The sequence below is a fragment of the Sesamum indicum genome, linkage group LG11 (assembly GCF_026168435.1).
Source record: "Sesamum indicum cultivar Baizhima isolate 11 linkage group LG11, ASM2616843v1, whole genome shotgun sequence".
Taxonomy (NCBI): domain Eukaryota; kingdom Viridiplantae; phylum Streptophyta; class Magnoliopsida; order Lamiales; family Pedaliaceae; genus Sesamum; species Sesamum indicum.
In genome coordinates this window covers 2,430,082-2,455,502 of record NC_142667.1, presented here as the reverse complement: position 1 = coordinate 2,455,502, position 25,421 = coordinate 2,430,082, and the positions used below count along the sequence as shown (strand labels likewise).

At 36.0% G+C, this 25,421-nt stretch overlaps 3 protein-coding genes and 1 long non-coding RNA gene across 22 annotated transcripts; 2 read left to right on the top strand and 2 right to left on the bottom strand.

Moving 5' to 3' along the window:
• The first annotated feature begins 18 nt into the window (after positions 1 to 18).
• Positions 19 to 6,769, top strand: LOC105173243 (uncharacterized). Of its 5 annotated transcripts, none has more exons than XM_088875769.1 (9): positions 19 to 635; positions 2,030 to 2,136; positions 3,440 to 3,508; positions 3,580 to 3,695; positions 3,812 to 3,920; positions 4,780 to 4,900; positions 5,756 to 5,803; positions 5,971 to 6,065; positions 6,419 to 6,769. In XM_088875769.1, the coding sequence occupies exons 1-9, from the start codon at positions 542 to 544 to the stop codon at positions 6,518 to 6,520; spliced, it is 861 nt and encodes a 286-aa protein (XP_088731895.1). In that variant the 5' UTR covers positions 19 to 541; the 3' UTR covers positions 6,521 to 6,769. The 5 variants fall into 5 exon arrangements, with proteins under 5 accessions (XP_088731895.1, XP_088731894.1, XP_088731898.1 ...); XM_088875768.1 differs by having other exon boundaries at positions 22 to 635; positions 2,027 to 2,136; XM_088875772.1 differs by having other exon boundaries at positions 26 to 635; positions 2,027 to 2,136; positions 3,812 to 3,866.
• Positions 6,770 to 8,002: 1,233 nt separating this feature from the next.
• Positions 8,003 to 16,639, bottom strand: LOC105173244 (Pentatricopeptide repeat (PPR) superfamily protein). Of its 15 annotated transcripts, none has more exons than XM_088875762.1 (5): positions 14,418 to 16,639; positions 12,864 to 14,067; positions 10,182 to 10,279; positions 8,651 to 9,837; positions 8,003 to 8,566 (listed from the first exon to the last, which is right to left on the bottom strand). In XM_088875762.1, the coding sequence occupies exon 1, from the start codon at positions 16,499 to 16,501 to the stop codon at positions 14,543 to 14,545; it is 1,959 nt and encodes a 652-aa protein (XP_088731888.1). In that variant the 5' UTR covers positions 16,502 to 16,639; the 3' UTR covers positions 8,003 to 8,566; positions 8,651 to 9,837; positions 10,182 to 10,279; positions 12,864 to 14,067; positions 14,418 to 14,542. The 15 variants fall into 15 exon arrangements, 10 of the variants coding, with proteins under 10 accessions (XP_088731888.1, XP_088731890.1, XP_088731891.1 ...); XM_088875764.1 differs by having other exon boundaries at positions 8,003 to 8,367; XM_088875765.1 differs by having other exon boundaries at positions 8,003 to 9,265; positions 9,589 to 9,837.
• Positions 16,640 to 20,557: 3,918 nt separating this feature from the next.
• LOC148784988 (uncharacterized) lies at positions 20,558 to 22,424 on the top strand. Its single transcript, XR_016062887.1, has 3 exons — positions 20,558 to 20,846; positions 20,933 to 20,999; positions 22,286 to 22,424. It is a non-coding gene; the product is annotated as an uncharacterized LOC148784988 (long non-coding RNA).
• A 298-nt stretch (positions 22,425 to 22,722) lies between these two features.
• Positions 22,723 to 24,990, bottom strand: LOC105173245 (nucleoside diphosphate kinase B). Its single transcript, XM_011094933.3, has 4 exons — positions 24,791 to 24,990; positions 24,347 to 24,395; positions 23,175 to 23,406; positions 22,723 to 23,019 (listed from the first exon to the last, which is right to left on the bottom strand). Exons 1-4 carry the CDS (start codon positions 24,839 to 24,841, stop codon positions 22,905 to 22,907), a joined length of 447 nt encoding a protein of 148 aa, XP_011093235.1. The 5' UTR covers positions 24,842 to 24,990; the 3' UTR covers positions 22,723 to 22,904.
• Positions 24,991 to 25,421: the final 431 nt, after the last annotated feature.

Sequence of the window (25,421 nt, the reverse complement as noted above, 5' to 3'; positions counted from 1 at the left end):
TAAAAGAAAAAGTTACTGAAAATCCAGATATCATCCGTCAAGAAAACTGCCACTCTCTCTCTCTAGAAATACAGGAGCAGGCCACCCAAACTCAACAGAACTGCTCAAGCAGAATCAAAACCTCCATTTTTTAGATAGAGAAAAGCCTCATAACCAATTGTACATATACTGAGAGAAAAACAACTGATGGTGTTGTAGATACGGAAATGAGAACGTATGCTTACATGTATAATCGATTGATTCTTGAATATATAGTTGGACTCATGCACATGAGCAGCTAGAAGAGGGAAAATAGTTTCCGAAGTGTTTTCCTTGATATGTGGCGGATCTTTTTTGAGCCCTGACGAAGAAATCCTCCGTTTCTTGATAAGGAACGGCGTCGGATTTACTACTTCGAGTGAGTTTCTTGCAATGTGAAGTTGAATTCGAGTGAGTTTTTAGGAAAGCGGATTGGGTGCGGTTAGGTGTGTTTTTCCGGTTCGGATTGGGGTTTTTCGGGGAAATATTAATCAGTTGAATACGGAGAAGTAACAGTAAGGGGATGGATGATAGAGGCGGCGGCGGTGGATCTTTTGTGGCGGTGAGGCGAATATCGCAAGGGCTCGATCGTGGAAGTGCTTGCCATTCTACTTCTGGTATATTCCTTTGCGTTATGCTCGTTTTTGCCTTTTTAATCCGTAGTTTTTATTTTTATTTTTTCTCTCTCTATCTTTTCATTATTCTCCCAACTTTATCACACTCGTTCTCGTCTACCTTTCTCCTCTGTCTGGTGTGGTTATAACTGGATGTCTGAAACTATAAACGAGTATTGCGAATGTCCTGGATCTGTGATTTGGAAATATTACGTCTATTAATGCCTACTTGCATTGAGATATTTGGTTAGTTTTCTATTTTGTTTGGTATTCATTTGCTATTCCAGAATCCATGTCCTCTCTCTCTCTCTCTCTCTCTCTCTCTCTCTCTTTATATATACACACATATATATGTATATATATATGCTAACTTTTTATTTTTCTCACTGGTTGCTTACAATTTGAGGGATATACCTTGATATTTGCAGTTATGTTTCTAAGTTTTGGTTCTATAGATATTTTACATATTTCATACATTGGCTTGTGTATGTAAGTTTTTGGCTTTTGGAGGTTTTTCTAATATATATTTTATGTTATTCTATCATGAATAATTTTGCATCTCATTAGGAAATCACATCTTAAGTTTCTGTAACCTCTTCTGGACCTATATTTACTATTAGACTAATGGATAAAAGTTAAAAAGGCCTATAACTTTCACTTTCATGTTCTCATAGATGGGTCTTTTATGTTGAAGAAACCTGAGTGTAATGCATGGGTTCTAATCACTTTCATGTTCTAAACTTTTTTTTTTTTTTTTTTAACTTTTGCCGTGCTAAGCTTGACTTTATGAATGATAGGATATGGTAGCTGACCCTTTTTCATCTTATCTCTGTAGTTGCTTTATTTTGCAATTTTAGTAGCAATGAACAGGTGGACAATTTCCAATGGCCTCTATATTGTTCTGTTCCTTAGTGATTTAAGAGGGAAAAGGAATATTACTGATTGAGGTTATGGATCGCCTGTACCTGATACTTTTAATTATTTAATTCTAATACAAAAACAGTTTAGGCAATATGCACCTGTTTACCATTTCGAGCTGTACTTTCAAAGTGTATTAGTTATTTAGCAGGATCTTGTGTTACATGTTTACCGACAAATCATCAACTGGTTTACTAGTACTGTTAAGTTTATAGCAGAGTCTTTGTTTGCATGTTTATTTTTGATGGCCCAAATATAATTACATAAACTAGCCAATGATTGCTCTTTATGATGTATGAAATGGACTTACTCGACCCAGTCGAGCAATAGTTCTCATTTTTTTATTCATTATATAAGACATTCTGAGCTAGTTTTCATCTGTTTATACATTTGTCAAATCATATACCAAGAGGAAACTCTAGCAAAAGTATAGCATTTCTTTATATAACTTTGCCAAACATTTTCTTTCATTACAGCAGAGGCTGTGGCAGGATCAGCTGCGTGGCTTGGGAGAGGCCTTTCATGCGTTTGTGCTCAGAGAAGAGACAGTGATGCTCGTGCATCATTTGATTTGACACCTGGACAGGTAATATTCTGCTGGGTTGAATTATATGAATTTTCTATATCCAATGCTCGTTTAGTGCAGTTTACTGCAGTTCTGATCACTTGACATTGTCTGCAAGACAACCAGCAGACTGTTGTATGGCATTGTTTAGCATCTTCTGAAGAACTGCTTCATTTTATCCCATTTTTGTTAATTACTCTGTGATCCAGTTTTCTTTCCATTTATGCGTAATGGTTTGTGATGATTCTTAGAGTTAACTACTAATCTAGGTTTGGGTTAAGTCTGCATACCATTCTGACTAGGAGTCTTGGATATGTATTTTAATACAAAATCTAGGTGGCACAGGATGGATGGACAAAGAAGTTATAGCTTGCCCATTGGATATCTTCGGGAATCCGGGATGGACACTTCAGTAATATTGGCTTTAAAATGTGTAAATTATAGAAAAGTGAAAGTTTTTGCACTCCTTGAATTTCCCACTTTACCCACTTTTTTAGTTTCTCCTAGACTACTTTCAGGTTTGCCCCCCATAAAATTTATGCATTGCCTCCTTAGGTGCGATTTATGAGTCTATTTCAACTCTCTAATTAATCCTTTAATCAACATACAACAGTAGAATTGCCAGATTTCTAGGTCCTAGCATTTCTGAGCTTCTTTTACCTTCCTTGCCACCTTGAAATTGCCTTCCTTTAGTTTCAATTCATCTTCATTTTTCAATAGATTTTTCTTAAACTGAAATCTGCAGCACAGAAATGAGAAAAGTTGCAAGGAGGCATGGTTCTAAGATTTCTAATTTCATGGGTTTTCATGTGGTTGCATTGACTATTTCTTCCTCTTTGCAATAAGATCAAATTACAAATTTTTATGACCATAAACTGGACCGAAGTTGACTGTATATCATATTTAACTCCAGACATTTTCACTTAAATTTCTACATTTTATTTTAATTATTTAAGAATGAATTATTGAATATGACGAATTTTCTGCAGTAATTTGGTTGTTGGGACATGAGAGCCAATTTGTGTAGCATTCTCCCAGTCAAGAAAAAATTATTATCAACACACCATGATTAAACTGCAAATTGAGTTTTATTTAATGATAATTTCTTTTTGTTTACATAGGTTCACTATGCTTATGGCACTTGAAAATTCTGATACTTAAGAAAATTGTTTGAGGGGAAAAAACAACATATGTGCAGACAATTAAATTAATAGAAGATAAACCTTGTTTGAGTTAAACTCAGCTTCCAAAAGTCAAGATTGCACTTTATAGATTACTTGTTTCTTGCATGCATACCTGATTTATATACCACTTTATGTGTCAGGAAGAATGCCTAGAGAGGCTACAGAACCGATTAGATGTTGCCTATGACAGTTCTATCCCTGAACATCAGGTATACTTCACAAGCTGCTAAGCATATCTTTACTTAAGCAGTTTCACTGTATGCCTTCTTTTGTTTTATAGGAAGCTCTGTGGGCATTGTGGCATGCTGCCTTTCCTGGGGAGGAACTCCATGGTTTAATATCAGAGCAGTGGAAGGAGATGGGTTGGCAGGGAAAAGACCCATCAACAGATTTTCGGTATCCTTCCGTTAACCTTGAACTTTGTTTCAGTATCTTGGAATAAAATAAAAAAATGACTGAATTTTTTGTCTTATCATGTTTGTACTCCTTTAACTTATGGCCTATTCTTTCAGAGGTGGGGGTTTCATATCTCTGGAAAATTTGTTGTACTTCGCTAGGAATTTTCCGGTACGAGCACGCTCTCTCCTCTGTCTCTCTACTTCTCTGTGCGAGTGCATGGATGTAAGTATGCATGCATGTGGATGTAGATGTATGGTTTTGTGTTCTGCAGATTTTTTGTGTTTAAGGTTCATTCTCCATCACCCCATGGTAAAATATATGGATTTGCATCAGTGTTTCTGGTTACATGCTTTTGGTTCCTATTTTGGGGACCATACTGGTATGGCAGCTTATTATTAACTGACTCGCATTTTTGCCCTTTCTGAACTTTATTGGTTCATCATGTGAAAAAAAGGCTGCATTAGTTTTCATCTAGATATTCATATTAGAAGTTGAGAAAAGGTCCAGTTTGACTAGTTACATTTGACACATCCGGGTTCATAAATTTGTTATTCAAATGTCTCCACTTTAACTTGCTTGAGTTGATTATGATTTGATTTTCTATCACTTGGGCTGTTTTTAACCCAAATTTGTCTCAGCACACAAGCTGAACTTTATACCTATGGAGGAAAGTTTTTTATGGCAGAAGAAATATTATTTGAAGTCTGTCTTCTATAGTAATTAGTGAGAAAATGCTCTCCTGTAGATACTTGTAAATTGAGGTCAAAGTTGAGGGGAAATTTATATGCATATAAAATTGTGATTCTTTTCTTTCCTTTAGACTCTAATGTCTTGGCGTGTATGGTTGGATTGTGGGATTCGTAATCTCCATAGGTAGGGACTCTATAGACTGAAAAAGGCAAAAGGTTGCATCAATTGCTGTTGGGGAGGCAAAAATATCACTCATTACCGCATGAGACCTCATATGGATTCCCATCCTTTGTTGCAACTTGCTTGATATTTACTTGTTGGTCGCTTATCTAAATATCTTTTATTTTTGCTTAAGAGTAGTGTGAAAGATCTATCATCTCTTTTTTGGCAGAAATCTTTTCAGGAGCTTCTCTGGAAGCAGGAAGGTGACCGGTCATTGTGGGAATACCCATTTGCTGTAGCTGGTGTCAACATCACATTCATGCTTATTCAGATGCTTGATCTTGAAGCAGGTCACTTGCTGAATGTTTTGTTATGAAAGTATCAAAATATTTATTTCAAATGATTTTATTATTCTTTTCTTTCCTCTTTGAATTGCTTGTCTTGAAATGGATCTGAATCCTCCAACTGCTTGCAGCTGATAATTAGTTTTTATCTGATGTTCTGATTTCTATTAGCATCAAAATTGTAACTAATTCAACAATTTTGACCTTTCTGGAAATGAAAATAATTTTATATATAAATTATACAGTTATTGGGTTCAAATCAGTTAGTTGGTCATTCTGATCTTTCCATTTCTTGCTTGCTCCAAAAATTGGGATTTAGTGAGCTGCTAAAATTCTTGTTCTTAGTTTCTCACTGATGCTTCTTGGTGATTTGAGAGGATCTCGTTATTTAGTGCAATGGCTCGGTGATGTCTTTTTCCTATGGCTAGCCAAAATTCTTTTCCTGAGATTTTGGCTTATGCTTCTGTCAATGATGTTCATTTTGATCTTTCCATTTCTTGTTTGCTTCCGAAAATTGGGATTGTTTTAGCAAAGCTAAAATTCTTGTTCTTAGTTTTTGACCTATGCTTCTTGGTAATTTGAATGAGTCTTGTAATTTGGTGTAATGGCTCGCTGATGTCTCTTCTATCTGTGGCTAGCGAAACTTCTTTTCCTGATATCTTGGCCTATGTTTTTGTCAATGATGTGAATGAAGAAATGTTAGACTGCAGGCAATGGGTTCCTTGGTTGGACCCCAATCAGCTCGCGGGGGGGAATAGTTTATTATGTTGCCAAGTGTAACCCTCATGGGTATCTATGTGAATACGTGAAATAAGTATCTGAGTTTGTTTATCAGCTAATCTAGTGCTTTATCTTTTGCAGTGAAGCCTCGAACGCTTGTGGGAGCAACCTTCTTGAAATTTCTTGCAGGTAAATATTTTGCTTCTTCACTCTCGTCTTTGTTGAAAGCCTACTCCTGCTGGGTTGCAAAAAATAAGTTGCTATTGGTTTGATAGCGATAAAAAAATTTTTGGGGTAGAGTTACTCATTGTTTAATTTTACCTAATTTGCTCTTACTCTTTCCCTGTGCTCTGCAGAAAATGAATCAGCATTTGACCTTCTATATTGTATAACATTCAAGCTACTGGATCATGAATGGCTTGCGATGCGTGCTTCTTATATGGATTTCAATGTAAGTTGTTACCAATTGTAGTTGGTTAAAATAATGCAAAGAATACTTTTCCAAACTTCTCTCCCTTAAAAATCCTAGTGTACTATACATATACATGCATGTAATCCAAGTATTTTAATTATACATCAATTAAGTAACATATATATTTAGAACTTCCAATCATGACAAATGTTTCATATAACGCTAATCAATTAAAAGTATTCCTCAAAAACAACCCTTCACAAAAGAGGGAAAAAAGAATCCCAACACCAAAACATTCTCCAATATTTTCGCAAACTCCTTTCCGTAGAAAAGGTGAATAACCACCATAAACATCCCAAAATTCTTACACTGTTGTGCTGTTGTTTTTTCAGGCTGTGATGAAAGCTACCCGCCGTCAGCTGGAGACGGAGCTTCTCCAAGAAGACATCACATGTCTAGAAGAGTTGCCTTCCTACAGCCTTCTTAGTCGGTAGCATAATAGGTGGCTTGATGGTTTTGAAGAAATGTGTATCATTTTTGGTATTCCTGCTGGGTAGGTGGTGCTTCTCTTATGTACCCATCATCCTCACTTGCGGTGTTTTCATCTGATTGAGTAGTGTTGGCAATCTCTGGGGTTCTTGATTGCAAGGTTTTGGCTTTATGATGGAAGACTGACCAAAAAATCTGTAATGCTAAAGCAACCACAGCTCATCGTGCACATAATTGTCTGATTGATTTTCTGATTTTTGGCTGGGAGGATATTTACGTATTTGCCTGCTGATGAAATTATGAATGCAAATGTAGTCTAAGCATAACTCTAAGCATCCCCTTTCCATTGTTATAGTCTTCACAAATACTCAGGTTAAAATGCTTAAGATGCTTCTGAGCTGAGCGTATTCGGACACCAAACAACTTAGCATGTTACACATTTCTGTATGCAATTTGCTGCAGATGCTGTAACTTGATGAACAGAATATTAATATTATTACTCACTTTTCCATCATTGCTGCACCATTGATGGATTCATTCGATTAATAGGCACATCTAAGCATCTTCACAGTCAGCATTATAATCTCAACGATGAAGTCAAGCTCGGGGGTTTTATCCACCAATGAACTCCCGCACACAAGGTTCACAAATCCCGTTAAAGTGTCGAAAATTCATAACTTGCTACAAATATCAATACAACAGTATTCAAATGGTGATACAACACGGATCCAAATAGCGATACAATAGGATCATACAACTAATGGTAATAATCACCGTTATCGTTATTTATCTATAATTGATTCTATATCTATACTTTATTATGAAGGGAGAAGGTCTTTTGGTACTCACCTTTATGGGTTTGTCATTTTATATTTTTTTTGTATTTAATTTAATCTTTTTATTTGTTTATCTAACTTTCTGCCAATGATCCCACCAACCTGAATCAAAACACACACAATAAAAAAATATCTTAAATTCAATTTTTTAATCCTCAAATGATTTTTTTTTTAAAACCACAACATGCACTGCCGTTCTTTAGTCAATTCCCAGATTAATACTTTCTTCCCCACTTTGGCAAATTGAAAAAAAAAATTAAAAAAACTCGAAATTTCGATTCTTTGTCCAATCCACATACTGCTTTGCACAAACAAATAAAACATCCAACTATTTTAGCTCTACCTCTGTTCGACTCAATTGGAATTCATTTAAGATCAATCTCAATTTTTAATGCTGAAGGAATTCAAACAAGCTCAACTAATAGCAGCTTCGATTCAACTTAAATTGTTTACAACTCTAGTACTAGATGGCTTGCTAGTACCCAGCAACTTGCATAAGTCCAAATGAGCTTTAGCTGTTTGAAGAACTGCCAATTTAATATGCATACCACACTCCAATATACAGTTAAAGTTTTTTTTTCTCACACACACCCAACATTCATGCACACACCTAAGGTTCAAACACAAGACTCCTATACGAAATCGGAAATCTTGAGTCCAAATCCATTGGGTTGTCCCCATGGGAACCAATATATAGTTAAAGTTGAGTGAATATGAGTCCAGTAAAAGTTTCAAGCTCGATATAGAATTATATATGCATTTCTTCTGCTGACTTTTGCTGTAACTAGGGGCACGCAACACTGAGATGATAAGGCGTGATGTCAACCAAAAACACAAAATCAGCAGTGACATTAGTTTCAGGACAATGTAACCTCGGCTGTGTGGTTTGTGTCATCCTCCAAATTGACTTGATTCCCAGAAATATGTGTAACATCTCGTATTCGCCACTTTCTACTATAGGTATTTGAACTCTTATAAAGGGGACAACAAACAACCGAATCTCTTCTGCTGCTAGTCTTCATTTGTATCCACATTGCAAAAGCGAGTTAGCAACCCCAAATATTACAAGTAAAACTTTATTTACAAGCCTATGATCGAAATCATAATATGATATATCCATTTTCCAATTATATATTCGAGAGAAAACAAATCTTGGATATTTTACGTCAGACCGAGAATATATGCTTGCGCACGTGGATATCTTAGTTTCCAAGCCTGTTATGAGAGTCTGTGAATACTGATGCAGCAGTAACTGAAGAAACATTTTACTATATCTCTACAAACAAGAATTAGGCATACCATTTATCTCCTCATGGTTGACAAAAGTAAACCCTGTAGTCAAGTCCATGATTGTGGAGATAGACTGTTGGCCAGCTCCAGAACTCGAATTATTTCGAGTAGTTGAGATGAATATGTTTACATTTCATCAGCTTGATACTTTCTCACCCAGTCTTCTGGTGTCCTATGTGATATTCAAGCCACAGCCACAAGAGTTGACAAAGTATGATAAAAACACACAAAAGGTATCAGGTATACAACATAAAAGCAATCAGAAAAATGTATCATCTGCAGACGATTACAGATTATTGGCTTCTGCTAATCCCTAAAAGAGAATCCCGGTAAATGAAGCAGCAAAGACAAAGCCTGGTAATTGTGTTCTTAAGAAAGATAAATGAAGAAGCAAAGATAATTCATGCTGCAAGGGTTAGGATGGGAAAACGTAAATGACATCTCAATTTATCTGCGTGTGGTTGTTCTGACAACTACCGGACTTCTCAATCCCTGGCATGCTTTTATGCATACAACATAAAACAGCAGCATGAGCAAGTCATCTGCCACACCAACTATTATAACTGAAACCACGAAAGATGGTTGCAGCCAACTTTCAAAGAATTCCTCTAGAACTTTGGTATCCTGAGGATTAAACAGGGATTGCATATTTAAACCATGATTTGATAGTAGATTTTATCAATACTGCAACCTATCAGGATACAACCAAAAAGTAGATCAAACAGAAAAACACCAACAAAGGTTGCATGCTAATGATTTATTAATCAGATAGAGCAACAAAATTTACAAGGCTTGGCCATTTTCCATTTCAGATCAACTGTATTCTCGAATCATCAGATCAATTCAATTGAATCATATGTGACCGCAGAAAACAACAGAAGCTGAAAGCATAATTCTGAACCCCGATACCACACCAAAAAGAAAAGGTGTCGAAAGAAATACCAAACCTTGAATCAAATTCTGTGCCATGACTAGAGGCAGAAGATAGCACTTTGATATTGGGATGCATAACTAACTTGGTGGCTAGTTCAGCAGGGTGGGAACTGCCATACCCAGCCCCATGAATTTGGATTCAGAAGAGTAATCTGCAGTACTGGAGATTTAGTTTGCATGTCCCGAACTACAGTCCTGAACGATAATTCATCTTCTGCACTGTCCAGCAACTGACTAGCAAACGTTATCTCGAGAGTGTATTCCTATTTGGAGGTGAAATTGATGCATCACTAGCCAATAAAAAATCAATAAGCCAATATTTTTAACAAGAAAAAAAAAAAGATGAGTTAAAGAAGAAATACAAAAAGTGTAGCACCCCCTTCGCTACAAGGGCTATATCTATCCTAAACGTCATACTTATAGCAATCCCTGTGTTTATAAATATAAATGCACATAATAATTTAATCCATATGAATACGTAACCCATACGTCATAACAACATAATCAACCCACAACATCATATATACAAATCAAACACCTCGAGTAGTCCACCACAGTTAATCTCCATTCCTACGTTCTCTTTATACAAACAAAATAAGATTCGTACTCTAGCTGACAAAAAGGAGAAACAGCATACTGGCCCGACCGGACTAAGTATAGTGCGTAGACCTATTCTTCAACAGTCAGATACCTCAAAGTCTACTCCTGAAAGAAAATGTCAACAGAGGGATGAGCCTGCCACTCAGTAAGTAAATAACCAGTCCTATCTATATATGAATGTCAACCATAGCCCAAACAAGATAGACAAGCAACACTAATGGAATACAATCAATTTAATTCCAACATAATCAACTTTATTACACCACATGACTATCTCATAATGAAACAACTAACCAAACTCCATTTTTCCTAGTTTGCTTACCAGAAGGTGATATTGTGTTTTTCCCGCCAACTCAATCTCACCGTTATATAAATTTAAGTGAACCCCCTTGACAGCCGGCTCATCAATCTCGCACATAGCTGTTTCATTTCGCACATAGCATTTTCTTTTCGCACATAGCATCGCATCAAAGCTCTTTTCATTGCGCACATAGCATTTTCTTTTCGCACATAGCATTTTCTTTTCGCACATAGCACTTTCTTTTCGCACATAGCATTTTCAACACGTCAAGGGGTATTCACGCCACAATTATATTCAATTTCCACCACTCCCTCATTTCCACATATCACCATTCTTGTAAGCAACTAGTAATGTAAAACCATATATCAACAAATTCTCATTTGTAGACACCCACAACACAACATACAACAAACATGATATTTCAACGTGTCTTCGCATTCCACGTACACAGTATCGTCAATCAAATCAAATCATTCACCATGCATATATTTTCAGATAAAACAATATCAGCATGAACCACAAAGTCATATAATAGTAATACCACACATAAAGACGACATATATAGATAATACTAATTATTTACTTACCTCGACCTTACAACGTTTCTTTCTACTCTGTCACTAATTGTCAGCCATTTCACCTCACCCCCGTATCCTATAATGAGTTATACCACATACAGTTAATATATCGAGAATATCGTAATTTATTTTAAATATAATATTAAATATTATTTGTACAATTTCTAATAATTCTTTAATATTCTATTTCTATCAAAATACAAATCTTCATTTTTCCTCTTTATTAACATACCATTTATTAAATATAATTTTCAGAATATTTCTATGAATTTCCTATCAATTTCTTGTTATTATACACTTTAATTGAACAATAATACACATAATTGCGTATTTGGTTAATAATTCCGATAGAATTATACAAATTAGCTATAGTAATATTAAAATCTAATAAATTTAATAATCTAATTAACCAACGATATCATTTTTATATCCACTTTGGTATTTAAGTCAGTACTAATTTAAATAGTTAAAATCATAAAGTACTCCGATTAAATAGTACATCACTTAGTATAAACAACATTTAATAAAAGAACTAATTAAATAATATTATTATATAAATTAATAAGTATTAAAATCATAATCTTCGTACCTCTGTTTCTTCTTTTTCCTTTCAGCCGAAAATGGTGTGTGTGTGTGTTGGCAATGTGTGTGTGTGTTATGTATGTGTATCTTCATTAAAAAAAACAACAAAATAAAAGAAAGAAGAGAGGCGGTGGACTGGTGGGCCCACCCTCAATTTTCTTTTCTTTCTCTCATATATATATATATATATCACTTACTAATATATATATATAACTTACATATTTATATTTACATTATATTACTTATTTATATATATATACTATATATATATATAATATTATTATTATTTTATTTAATTAATTAGACTTTTCTCAAAATACCATTTACGTCCTTCCTAATTTTCTTAATTAATAGAAATTATCCCAAAATATTATAACGAACTCCAATTTAATTCATTCAAGTGTTATTATGCTCCAATTATGACCCATAATTTAGTGGCTAATTAACTAAATTTCACGAAAATTTATCAATTAATCCTACAATTATGTATTATAATATTTGGGGCGTCACATTAATGTCAACTCCTATTTTGGGTGCATGATCCATCACAAGCGAGCTTTAGACCTTCTCTCTTTCCCAATGAAAAGCTCAAGCGAAACGAGTCTTATATATAGAACTAGACAAACTCCTATTGCAGTTTCATCCTTGTTTTCGCATTTAGCAAATTTCCCTTATTTGTTTCTTTTCTCAAGGGAAATGTATAATGATTTAACTATTCTAGATCACCTTTATCTTATCATATGTTCTGTTTTCACCTTGCTTTTTTCACATCATGGTAATTTCACCTAATTCAAGAAAGATATTCCTGAAGCGCTCTACTGCACAGGAGAACCATTCTGTTGTGTTGTTATTACTCTTTTGACAGGTTACTTACTGATGATTCTTGAGTTCCCCGTCAATTTATGAAGCAACACGAACCAAATCAAAATGTACATCCATCTGTTAAGTTTGTACGACTGGAGAAATAATTCGAGCCTAAACGAAGAAAGTGTCATGAAAACCCATCAAATGAAAAGGAGCAGAAGCTAGAGCCACAAGTATGTTAGTAACCAAATTGAGTTAACATTTGAAATATTTAAGAAGCATAATAGCAATACATGCCTCGATGTAACTCAATGCAAGCGAAGGCAAACTTTGAAATATACGTTGGACTTTTACTTAAAAGATGACAAATACAATTATACAATAAAGGAAAAAACCTAACAAGGAGAAGAAAAGTAGAGCTCACCCAGGTACATATAAGCCTAGAAGGCAAGCAAGTTGAGATATAGCATTTCAATAGACGAACTCTACCATCTATTGGTACATTATCATCAAAGCATGGATATGCTGCAACAAGACACGAGCATCCCGGACATAAAATTCAATACACCGAATATCTCTTGAAAGGCCAGAACATCTGACCATGAAACCATTCCCGTGATAACCATCCAGAAATACTTTCTGATTTTCAAGATGTTCATCGTTTGCTCTACTCATTCGCACATTTGGAGAGGCTCCCAGCATATCTGGAGTACAAAATTCAGTCTGGCAGCCTCCATTTTGAACTTTTCCATTCATCAATGCTTTGCTTTCCTCAATTTGCAATGAAGGAAAGGTCCACAATAAACTATCACCATTAACTAGATTTGTTGAAGTCTTACATTCCATATTGGCTGCAATGTCAAGGGTAAATTACATTTTTGGTCCCATAAGTGAATCTATTTTCAATTTTGGTCCCACACTCTGGCCAATTTGCATATTGAGTCCCATATGTGGTTTTTTTTTCCAATTTGAGGACCATTGAGGGATTTCCGTCCAATTGATAACAACAGTTGCTCTCTCCATTAGTCAATACAATCAAAATAAGAATAAATTATATTTTTGGTCCCACACGTAAATGTGCGAATTGGCTTGAGTATGGGACCAAAATTGAAAACAGTGGCCTGAGTGTGGGATCAAAATTGGAAACAGGTCCACTTATGGGATAAAAAATGTAATTTACTCTTCTTTTGATTGTATTGACTAACAGAGAGAGCAATTGCCGTTATCAATTGGATGGAAATCCCTCAATGGTCCTCAAATTGAAAAAAAAAAACCACATATGGGACTCAATGTGCAAATTGACCTGAGTGTGGGACCAAAATTGAAAACATGTCCACTTATGGGACCAAAAATGTAATTTACCCCAATGTTAACTTCGGGACAGAATTCTATGGATGTCTTCATTATGATTCCCACAAGAGGTGGCTAGTATAGTGACAGAAGTTGTTAATGCCCTTTTCCTTTCTTTGTTGTTGGAAAATATGGTTGAAGTTGAGTAGACTATGTACATGCGCTCGGCACTAGTGCACGTTCAATTTGGTTGTGGTGATGAGAGCATGAACTGTCAACAGATAATGAGTGCAAAACCTCCTTAAGGAATTCCTACATGAGATTGGCTAAATGAAATCCTGCAATTAAGAGTAGAAATCCCAGACAACAATCAAATTGATTACACTAGGAACATTAAATTACAGATCATGGTCTTTATTGTTATGTGGGCCTCCTTTTGTTGAAAAAAGAAATACTATTTGGAAGAATATAATAGAGGTTGAACGAACAGAATATCAAGAACGCTAGCAAGCAGTGAACACAGTCAAGGAGATAGTGGTAGGATCTAAAACTATGTTTCTCATTGTATTGTAAATTATCTACCGGGAAATCAAAGGAAAGATGCCACTGAATGATCTAAACATATTGAGTTCGACAGGCAAGATGTAAAAAAGCCGAATGAATATTTAAGGGAGGACTTGAGAATTACCAAATTTCATTATGGAATTCCACAAGCAAAATAGCTCTGCAACTTAAGCTTAGTTGCCGAAACAGATGAAATAGCTTCCAGAATGACAAACACACTCTGATTCACCCATAGCATTGTCATTTCAATCACCAAAAGTTACAGCAGGAACAGGCCCCGTCACAAAAGTGATGGAATCTCATGTTATCCCTAACTATGATCTCCCTCCCAGTAATTTGGGATGCTCCACACATGAATAAGTGGCAATCCTCACATATCCTTAGATTTTTCACAATTCTAATAGTTGAGCTATCATCTGTTGTAAGCAAGGCATATGCTAGAGCCAGCTTCTCACTGTGATTCATCAGAATTCGTCTTTTCTCTTCGTCATGCACATCATAAACCACAGAGCTCAGGTTTGGTTGATAACCATTTGTTTTTAATCTGTTAATAAGATTCTCGAGTGCCCCCTTAATTTCCCTAGATCTTGGATGGGTCATATCACCAGCATAGAATTCATGAATCACCCCCTTTTCCCCTTCAACCCAACTAAATGCAGGGCTCTTTCTCAATCCCTTCTTCCTTATTAATTTTCTTACCTTTAGTACATCTTCCCACCTCTCGGCTTTTGCATAAACATCTGCAAGCAATATATAATTTCCAATATTTGCAGGTTCCAGCTTGAATAGATGTTTTGCTGCAACTTCAGCAACATCAGGGTTTCCATATATACGACAAGCAGCAAGAAGAGCTCCCCAAATACCGGCATTGGGGTCCATAGGCATACGTTTAATAAGACTAAGTGCTTCCTCCAACCATCCGATTCTGCTAAAAAGATCTACCATGCAATTATAGTGATCTACGCATGGCTTAACACCATAGGATTTCTCCATCATTTCAAATAAACGTTTGCCCTGCTCTGCCAACCCAGCATGACTGCATGCAGTTAGAACCCCAATAAACGTCACTGAGTTGGGCTTCACATCCGTTTTCACCATCTCCTCAAATAATTCTATAGCTGAACTTGCACGCCCGTGAATTGCGAGACCTATAATCATTGAACTGTAGGAATAAACATTTTTTTTGTGCATACTCTTGAAAACCTTATAGGCATCATCCACACATCCACACTTGGAGTACATATCAATGAATGCTGAACCTACATGCACATCATTTGCAGGGCCAAATCCCAAGCTCTCAGCCACATCTCTAACCCAATTAGCATATTTAAGTGCCCCCAACTGAGCACAAGCATTAACAATACCAACTAATGTCACCTCATCAGTCTGCACTCCCACACTCTGCATTCTCTCAAAATACTCCAATGCTTCCCTCGGCTTTGCATTTTGTACGAAACCAGTCACCATGGCTGTCCATGCCACCATATCCTTCACAGGCAACTCATCAAACAACTCACTTGCAGAATCCATATCTCCACCCTTCGCATAAGCATCAATGAGCGAAGTCCAAGAGATCAAATCTTGTCCAGGCATTTCATTGAAAACTCTCCTCCCACAATCCAGCCAACCACATTTTAAGTACATGTCAATTAAAACATTTCCCACAAACAAATCCTCACTAAACCCACCTAACTTAATACTTTCTCCATGTAGTTGCCGACCAAAATTTACATTCATTTCAGTCGCAGCCACCTTCAACAAGGCAGTGAAAGTGAAGGTCACAGGAGTGATACCATCTTTCCTCATGGAATTATAAACAAGCACGGATTCTCCAAACAACCCATCAACCCAATAACCCCTAATCAAAGCTGTGTAAAGAAAAACATTGGGGTACATCACCTGGGAAAAGATGCGAGCTCCATAAGATTCCATACAAATATTTATCTTCGACAGCATCCGCAGGAGCTTTGCCATGATGTAGGATGATTCGTGAAGGCATTTGCGGATTGTATAAGCGTGGGTTTGCTTGATTTGTGCTAGGTTTTTGCATTCTTCTAGCGTGGAAATGAGTTGGGATTCCAAGTGTTTGATTTCTTGCAACTTAGAAAACGGGATGAAGGGGATTTGTCCACCGAACCTGATGGGTTCCGAGATGGGGATTGAAGCTCTAATTATAGGTGCAATCAGCTTCTTGGAGAGTGAAACCATTACACATTTACTTTTACTCGAATCAGTTGGAAGGTTTTTCAGTTTGAAAAGGCAAACAGAAAGAAAACCATTAAGATAATAAATATTGACTAAATATATATACACGAGTGAGAGAGGGTGTATCTGTATCTGAAGGCGGGGGGGGGGGGGGGCGGAAATTGTAGACGGGCAAAGCAGAGGTGGAGGCGTCGGTTGGCGTAGGGGGGGGGGGGGGGGGGCGACGGGCGGAGCACAGAGAGAGGGGGCGGCGGAGCGTGGGGGAGGCAAAAGGCGTGGAGAAGAAGTCCGGGGGAGGGGGCAGGTTGGGAAAATAATATAAAAAATAAGAAAAAATATTTAGTAATTAAATATATGTATAATATATATTACTAATATAAATATGTTTTATCTTTTTTTTTTCAAGAAGAATATAAATATGTTTATCAAAAACCAATATGATACACTACTGACTACTCCATCCATTATTGCATATATATTAATTATAAAAAAAATCTTCTTTTATATATAAAGTGGAAGTTATTTTGTCAATTTTACAGAATTTGTTCTTTATGTTTATAAGATCCCTTCACCATTTTATTTCATTACAATTAATTGATTAATTTGTAGAGGACATAAATGATAATTTACACTAATTTGGTAATTCTAATGCCAATTTTTCTAATTATAAAAATACACTTTCATTATGGTATAAGAATATATAAATCAACTCTCTATTTCCTTTTTTTTTTTCTAATTAGACAATAAATAATGAATTATACAAATTCTATTATAGAATACACTTTTTTTTAATATAGAAACTTATACTTTATAATATATATATATACACAATACTCTATATAATTTAAAGATAATAATTTTATAATGAAAATACTTAAAAAGTTCAGGGATAATTACACTCCATTCCCTTGAGATTGGTATAATTATACGTAGACTCCATGTGGTTTGAATAATTAAATCTAGCACCCCTAAAGTTTACTTTTATCTAATAAATAAGTCCCTCCATTAGTCAAATCTTTGAGGGCTTGCTCGCACTCCGTCTTCCACTAGAAGTCCTTCACCTTCCTTAACGTCTTGATGAAAGGTAGGTTTCTATCTAACGACCTGGATATGAAGCAAGCTAGGGATGCGGTCTTCCCTATTAGCTTCTGCACATCTTTGATTGTATTTGGCGAGCTCATTTGTATTATGGCTTCTGTCTTTTTTGGATTGACCTTGATTCCCTTTTTGCTTATCATTTACCCAAGGAATTTTCCTCCCCTAACTCCAAAAGTGCATTTGGTTGGGTTTAGCTTTATGCCATATCTCCTCATGATCTTAAAGGTTGCCTATAGGTGAGTTTAGAGTTCTTCCTCTGGAGGTTCCTTCCATCTCGAATTCAAGTAATTCTTTTCTCAATTTTCCATAGACGGCACCAACTGATCAGGGTCTTAGGTCATTAGTCACCTCACGCACCCTCGGGATAACATTGGGACCTAAGAAAAGAGCATATCGTGAGGCTTATTCAGAGGTCTCCAACTAAGACCCTCCGACGCCTAAGTTAGTGACGGGGTGGAGATAGAAGAAAGTGATCTAGCGTATTAAATACGAGTTTGAGTGGAATAAATGTCTTGCCATAAATAAAATATAAATTGTGTACTTATAGTGTCTGAAAGGGTCCCTTACTTGTGCCACGTGTTGTGATCTTACCTTATGTATTGTCAGGTAAATCAACAGCTTTCAATAGTGGGTCATTAGAGTGGGGTTGCCGGAGCGGGTCGGGTCGGGCGACCCGACTTGAATCGAGAAGATGTGAATCTTTAACATAATACTATAATAAGCACCAATTTTAGGGGCATTTATGTTATTTCTATCAATAATTATCATAATGCCCTATCAATGTATATACGACAAGTAGCAAGAGATCTCCTCGGCAACAACATTGCGATACAAAGGCATGCGTTTAATGAGACTAAGTGTCACATTATGCTTAAAAGATCTACCATGCAATTATAGTGATCCATGCATGGGTTAACCTTATAGGCGTCATCCACCCATCTAAACTTTAAGTACATATTGCTAACCCAACTAGCATATTTAAGTGCGCCCAACTGAGAACAAGCATTGATAATACCAACCAATGCCACCTCATCAGTCTTCACTCCCACACTCTGCATTATCTCAAAATACTCCAGTCCTTCCCTCAGTTTTGTATTCTGTACGATATTGGTCACCATGGTGTTAGAATAGGTAACTAAAAAGTCAATTAGTTTGGTTGTTTTTGGAACTATTCGTCAACCTTTATCAAAGTAATATTAGTATGATGAATAGAGTAAGTATTCATCATTAACTCATGTGTTTGTTGTGTTTTACTACTTCATTGAATGGTGTTTCCATATCATAACAGATACCTTAGGTTAAAAGGCTAAAACTTATGGAGTTGGGTTGAGTAGAAATTGGCAGCTACATGACCAACTTATGAGATTTGATCTGAAACGTTCGAAGTCAAGGATTTCGAGACAAGGCATCGATAGTCTTATAGGAACTTGCACTAAGTATTAAAGTGCCATATTTTATTGGTGGGAGATGTTGGTCGTCTATGCAATTGTAATGAATTAGTTGATAAGATAGTCGAATGACTGAACTGACTAGCAGGAATCTTCACATGAAAGCCTTGAAGGCTTGGTCGTTGTGACTAGAATTTTCGCGAACTTGAGGAATCATGACAGTTGCGTGCATATGAACATTGCATCTTAGATCTGGCAAGCGGTGACTGTGTCTCAAGATATGATCATTATAAGCTTTGTCCAGTGCAATCGGAGTATGTAGCAAGGACAGAGGATTCCAAGAGAGAATTTGTCCCTTTCAGTATTTGACAGTAGTTCTCCTATGAGTTCTGAGATGGTTTAGACTCTCAAAGTCTTTAACCAAAGCGATTGATCGATTAGGGATAGGTTTCCTAAATCGGATCAATAGAGTAAACACATCTCAAGCATAAAACATAATTGCTTAGACAAAGATGGGAATCAACGTCCAATTCCATGCCCTAAACTAAGGACGAGAGACATTTGAAAGTAGGATTGTACCCGTATGGAACTTGGAGCTTAAATGTCCACGCCAATATTTACCTAGTCTCTAATGCTATAGACCATTGCTAGACGGCCACCTGTGGTAACAGAATTTCTGGTTATGGGATAATTAAATATAAAAATTTAATTTAATTAATTTTGTTCGTAACAAGCCCAAGCCTAGCTGAAGGTGAACCTAAAGAGTCACACACAAATCATTGCAGAAGTGATGGAATTAAGCCTGGAAGAAACAAATTATTTTAATTAGATTAAATTAATTCATGGAGAATTGAATCATTATTTGAGATAATTCATTGGATGGATGACTCAAGAATTTAATTAATTGGATTAATTAAATTTTGAGTTCAACCTTTTAAAAAAGTAATCTACTTTGGGTTAAACACGTCGTTTGGAACCTTTGTAACCTATGACTGTTGTAGTTCCTACAATACGAATGAGTAAACCGATGAACAACTAGGTGCTAATATGGAATAGCTTCAAAGCACTAATTGAATTTTGTTGAAATTCATGCACATTGTTAAGTTCTTGTTGATTTTTTGAAATTAATGTATCTAGACGAGTCTTTCGTCGTGATGAGTTCAACTTCACTTAAAATGTACATTATTGATTCTCCCATTCTCTGTTTGTTTATGTGTAGCTGTCTAGATGCTACTTATTTCTTGTTTCTGTGATTTGTCTGATGATGGAATTGAGACTATAGTTGTTATTTTCTTATTTCTTCCCCCACATAGGTGCGATATATATTCTAATTGGGGGCTTGTCAATGTCTATATGTGAGAATTTCTAGATAAAATTTTCAACTTAACCATGTTTTCTACAGTTGGGCATATGGTCACGAACTTATGTATCCGTCAAAGTTCATGGCCAGCAGAGCCTGACTTGTTGGGCTGCCCAATGAGGCCCAACACCTTATTTTTTAGCGTGGAAGAAAAAATGTATGAGGGGGTATCATCACTCCCCTCTCCTACTCCAGGAGTGCGAGACTCGGTGTCGGACTACATTAGTAGGACCGAATAGTCCTTCAAAATAGAAGATTTTTCTGTCCCTACTCATTCAGCAAGCAAAATCTTGCTTGGCTATTGGGACTTGCATCTTGTTGTGCTAAGAAGATAAGAGAGAAGCAAACCTAGCTATGCATGGAAAACATGTGCTCTATGATTAGAGGCTCAGCGCCAGGTAGGAGAGAGGAGCATTAAGTCATGCGCAGATGGGACTGCGAGACTGCTCCATAGTCAGAACAATTTCCTCCTTTATTCTGTTTACACGCTCATTGCATTGGGGTTAGTTTTTCCTTCTTCTTTTTTCCTTCTTCTTTCTTTTCTTCAAGACCAGATACTCACCAAAATTTTGAAATTTTATTTTGCAGGTTCTCGAATTTTTTCCTAGGGCTTCTTCCTTGATTAGTATTTACTCCTTTACAACATATGCTTTAGGTAAGATTCCCTTGCCGCCTCATTTTATTTTTCAATCATGTCTACTGGTAGTGTAGATTAAAAGGTTGTGGGAGGCAATGATAGACTTGGTAAGTTCTTCGGTAGATGAGGGAGAATGCCATGCAACCTCTGACTCTATCGAATTTGTGATTCAAGTCCCTACTTCTGATGATCTCCCTAACTTCCCACCTAAGGGCTTTCTTTATTTTTGTCTGACTTTTATGGATAGGTTTAAAACATTCCAAGTTGAGGACTTGGAGATAGGACATCAAGTGCCTTGTAGAGACTTGCATAAGTACTGCAACCGTGTTTCATCAGTAGGAGATGTAGGTCGTTCGTGCAGTTTTAGTGGGTTAGTTGGCAAGGTAGTCAACTGACTGAACTGACTCATGAGAATCGTCATATGGAAGCCTCCTCAAGCTTGGTCGGTGTGATTAGGATTCCCGACCCCTATAGTACAAGATTAGTACTTGGACTTGAGAAACCATGACAGTCACATACATATAATGACTATAGCTTAGATCTGGCGAGCAATGTTTGTTTTGAAAGATACAAACATTATAAGTCTTATCTAGTGCAGTCAGAGTATGTAGGGAGGATAGTGTGTTCCAAGAGAGAATCTGTCCCCTATCAATATTGTGACAGTAGCATCTCCTATACGCTCTAATACACATTTCTCTAAGAACTTGTGGTAACAATGACTGAATAGGTGGGATAGGTTTCCTCGAGTTATTGAGTATAGATGCCTAGTCCAGGATGAGAACCGATGTACAATTTCATGTCTTAAACTAAGGTCAGGAGACGGTTGATTTCACATAGCTAATAAATCATCTTAAAATGAGGGATGAATTATGCTACTGTGAAATCTATGGGGCTTGGGTCCAAAACCCGGCCCCCATCGACTGAAGTAAACACCAAATTAGGTTCTATTATTTCACTTATACAATCTAATACTGACAAGTAAACATAGCCAAGAAGTATTCCTCAAAAACAACCGTTGAGAAAAGAGGGAAAAAACAATCCCATTCTCCATTATTATGTCAGACACCTTTTTACAGAAAGACTTGAACAACCACATCCCAAAATTCTTAAACCAAACATTGAAGCTGACACGGCTGCCTTCTCCATGGGCCTGACTTATCTTCTTTTGAACTCCGGGTTTGATTCTCAATTATAGGTCATAGTGAACAGGTACTCATTTTTATATTGAATCTACCCAACATGATTCTTGATCTTCTTCTGCCACATTTTCTTTCAAATGATCCGTTCGGCTGTTGTCTTGTCAGGCTGTGATGAAAGCTACCCGCCGTGGGAGCTTCTCCAAGAGGACATCAGCGGACGTAGCTTCTCCAAGAGGACATCACATGTCTAGAAGAGTTGCCTTCCTACAGCCTTCTTAGCCTTCTCTATTGGGTTGGTTCATAAATACTCATAGGTCGAAATGGTTAAGATATTAATGAGCTGAGCGTCTAAACATTTGGACACCAAGCATCTTAACAGGATACACATTTCTGTGCTAATTTGCATTAGATTTCGACCTACATTTGCTGCAGATGCTCTAACTTGGTTAATTGGATATTAATATTATTACTCAGGTTCCCGTTGATGCTGCACGGCTGATGGATTGCATTCAATTAATAGGCACATCTAAGCATCTTCATGGTCAGCAAAATAATCACAATGATGTACCCAACCTCTAGGGGTTTATCTGAGGCAACATCAATAACCTCCAAAACACAAGATTCACAAATCCTGTTAAAGATCAAAATTCATAATTTGCTACAAATAGCCATACAACAGGATTCGAATAGCGTTACGATGGGATCAAAATCAAAATAGCGATACAACAGGATCCAAATTGTGACAGAGTCATACAACATAATTAATAGGTTTGATCCAAGAAGTTCATTCATAGATCCAGGGATGGAGGCTGCTGCTCCATTCAGCAATTCCTTCTGGGAACCAAAGAGCAATCTCCGTCCTTGCACTCTCAACTGCATCACTACCATGAATGACATTCCTACATTTGCAACAGCACAGGTTTGATGCAGGCTCTTAGGCAACGTCATGGTAATAACTAATAAAATGCATCATGTACAACATCGGAGAAACAGAGTTTACAACAAAACAGCATGAAAAACACCTTAAACCAGCATAACTGAGAGCAAAACTTACCTGCCAATATCAATGGCATAATCACCACGGATGGTTCCGGGAGCAGAGTCAGCAGGGTTGGTCGCCCCGATTATCTTTCTCCCAGTAGTTACCACATTCTTACCTTCCCAAACCATTGCTACAACGGGGCCAGAGATAATGTACTCAACAAGCCCATTGAAGAACGGCTTTGCCGACAAATCAGCATAGTGCCTCTCAGCAAAAGCACGATCAACAGTAATGAGCTTCAGACCTGTATAACAAGTAACAACAACGGAAATATAACCAGAAAAGAAATCAAAAACTTCAAATACCAATACAAATGTATAAACAGCCAAGCATGGTCATTTGTATTCCTATATGAACAAATTACAGTAAAACTGAATGGAAAAGACTTTTCGAAGATATGAAAGAAAATAGAAACAAACAAATATATCAAGGAACTAATTACCGTTATCATTATCTATCTATAATTGATTCTATATCTATACTTTATTATGAAGGCAGATGGTCTCTTGGTGTCTCACCTTTCTTGGTCTGTTATTTTATATTTTCTTTAGTATTTAATTTAATTTTTTTATTTATTTATCTAACTTTCTACTCTCCCTCTATCTTTTGCTAGTTATTTCTTCCCCCAACCGCCTATTTTCATGTATATTTTTTCCTAATATTATATCATTATCCTCTTTTTATCAGTACTTCCTTATAAATCTAGTATTACAATTTTCTTTGTACATACTTTATTAAATAACAAATATTTTATTCTAAATAATATTAAAGAATTATGCATGCAGGTAGATGTGCCATTTGGATTTTGGACAGCGGCCTTTTTGTTTTTAAATTTTGCAAAATTTTAAATTAACTATTTTTAACTTCTCCATTTATCATATTCTTCCATAAATTCCTTTGGGTAGTTATCTTTTTTTTCCTTTCTCTTCCATCAAACTCCAACATTATGTATTATGTTTCTTTATCAATAATTTTTTATAAATCAAAATGTTTATTAACTTATTATCTTATTAATATATTTACTTTTAGGTACTTTTTTACTCTACAAAAATTAAATAATACAATTTATATAAATATTTTATTTTGCATATTCTTCAAAATGATACACATAGATAGGATATTGGGATGTGACACACTTACTAGTAACAAGAGAAAGCTTTCATAAATTGGGCGAAAAATAGTACCTTTCAAAGTGAAACCTTTCTTCTCAAATCTGCCAATGATCTCACCGACCTGAATCAGAACATACACACAAATAACATCTCAAATTCAACTTTTTAATCCTCAACTGATTTTTTTTTTATTTTTTTTTTTGGCAAATAAACCACAAGATGCACTGCTGTTCTTCCACATCTTCCCAACCAAAATCAATCCACAGATGAACACATTTAACTTTACCACTTTACTGAATTAAAAAAGAAAAAAAAAAACAAATTCTCCATTCCTTCGCCAACCCACATACTGCTTTACACAAACAAATACACCACAGATAGACATTCTTCCTTCTCTTCATTTTTTTTTAAAGCAAAGGATGTTCCCTTGAACAAATCCCGAATTCAGTAACCACCTACAATAATTCGAAACCCTAAACAAAACAATATTTACTAAAAAGAAAAAAAAGTACGAACCAGGCCTCTCTGGACTCCATCGGGCTTGATCATAATGAAAGTCTGCTCCATTGTTGCTGCGGCGGCTTAGCTTAATTGGTGTTTTGCGGTATAACACAGTGAAGAAGCAGAAGGAGTGATACACAGTACAAATATCGCTCTCTCTTCTCTTTCTCTCTCTCTATATATATATTATACCGCTTTAAAAGCACAGGCAGAAACCCTAACGTATCGATTTCACATTTTCCGTTTTTTCTCCGTTTCTTTCAAATAATTGTCTCCCACTGTTGGAGAATAACACGTGTTTTTAGATTCCTTTTATTGCACTTTGATCCTTTAAGTTTCAACTAAATTTATTCTAGCCCCTCTAGTTCCACGTAATTCGTAAAATTATCTCATAAAACTACTTTAAGTCATAGTAGTTTCTCGCAAATTTTACATATTTTTACGTGAAAAAATATTTTATTTACTATATATATATATATCTAATTCGAATCTTATTTTGTTCACTATTTTTTAATTGTATTTTCGAAATGCATAAACTTGAAATACCTATAAAATAGAATATTTTTAATTTTTGGTTCTCAAAAATTGAATATTTCCAACGAAAAATAATAGTCGGAACTTCTTACTTTACTTTAATCATTCTCGA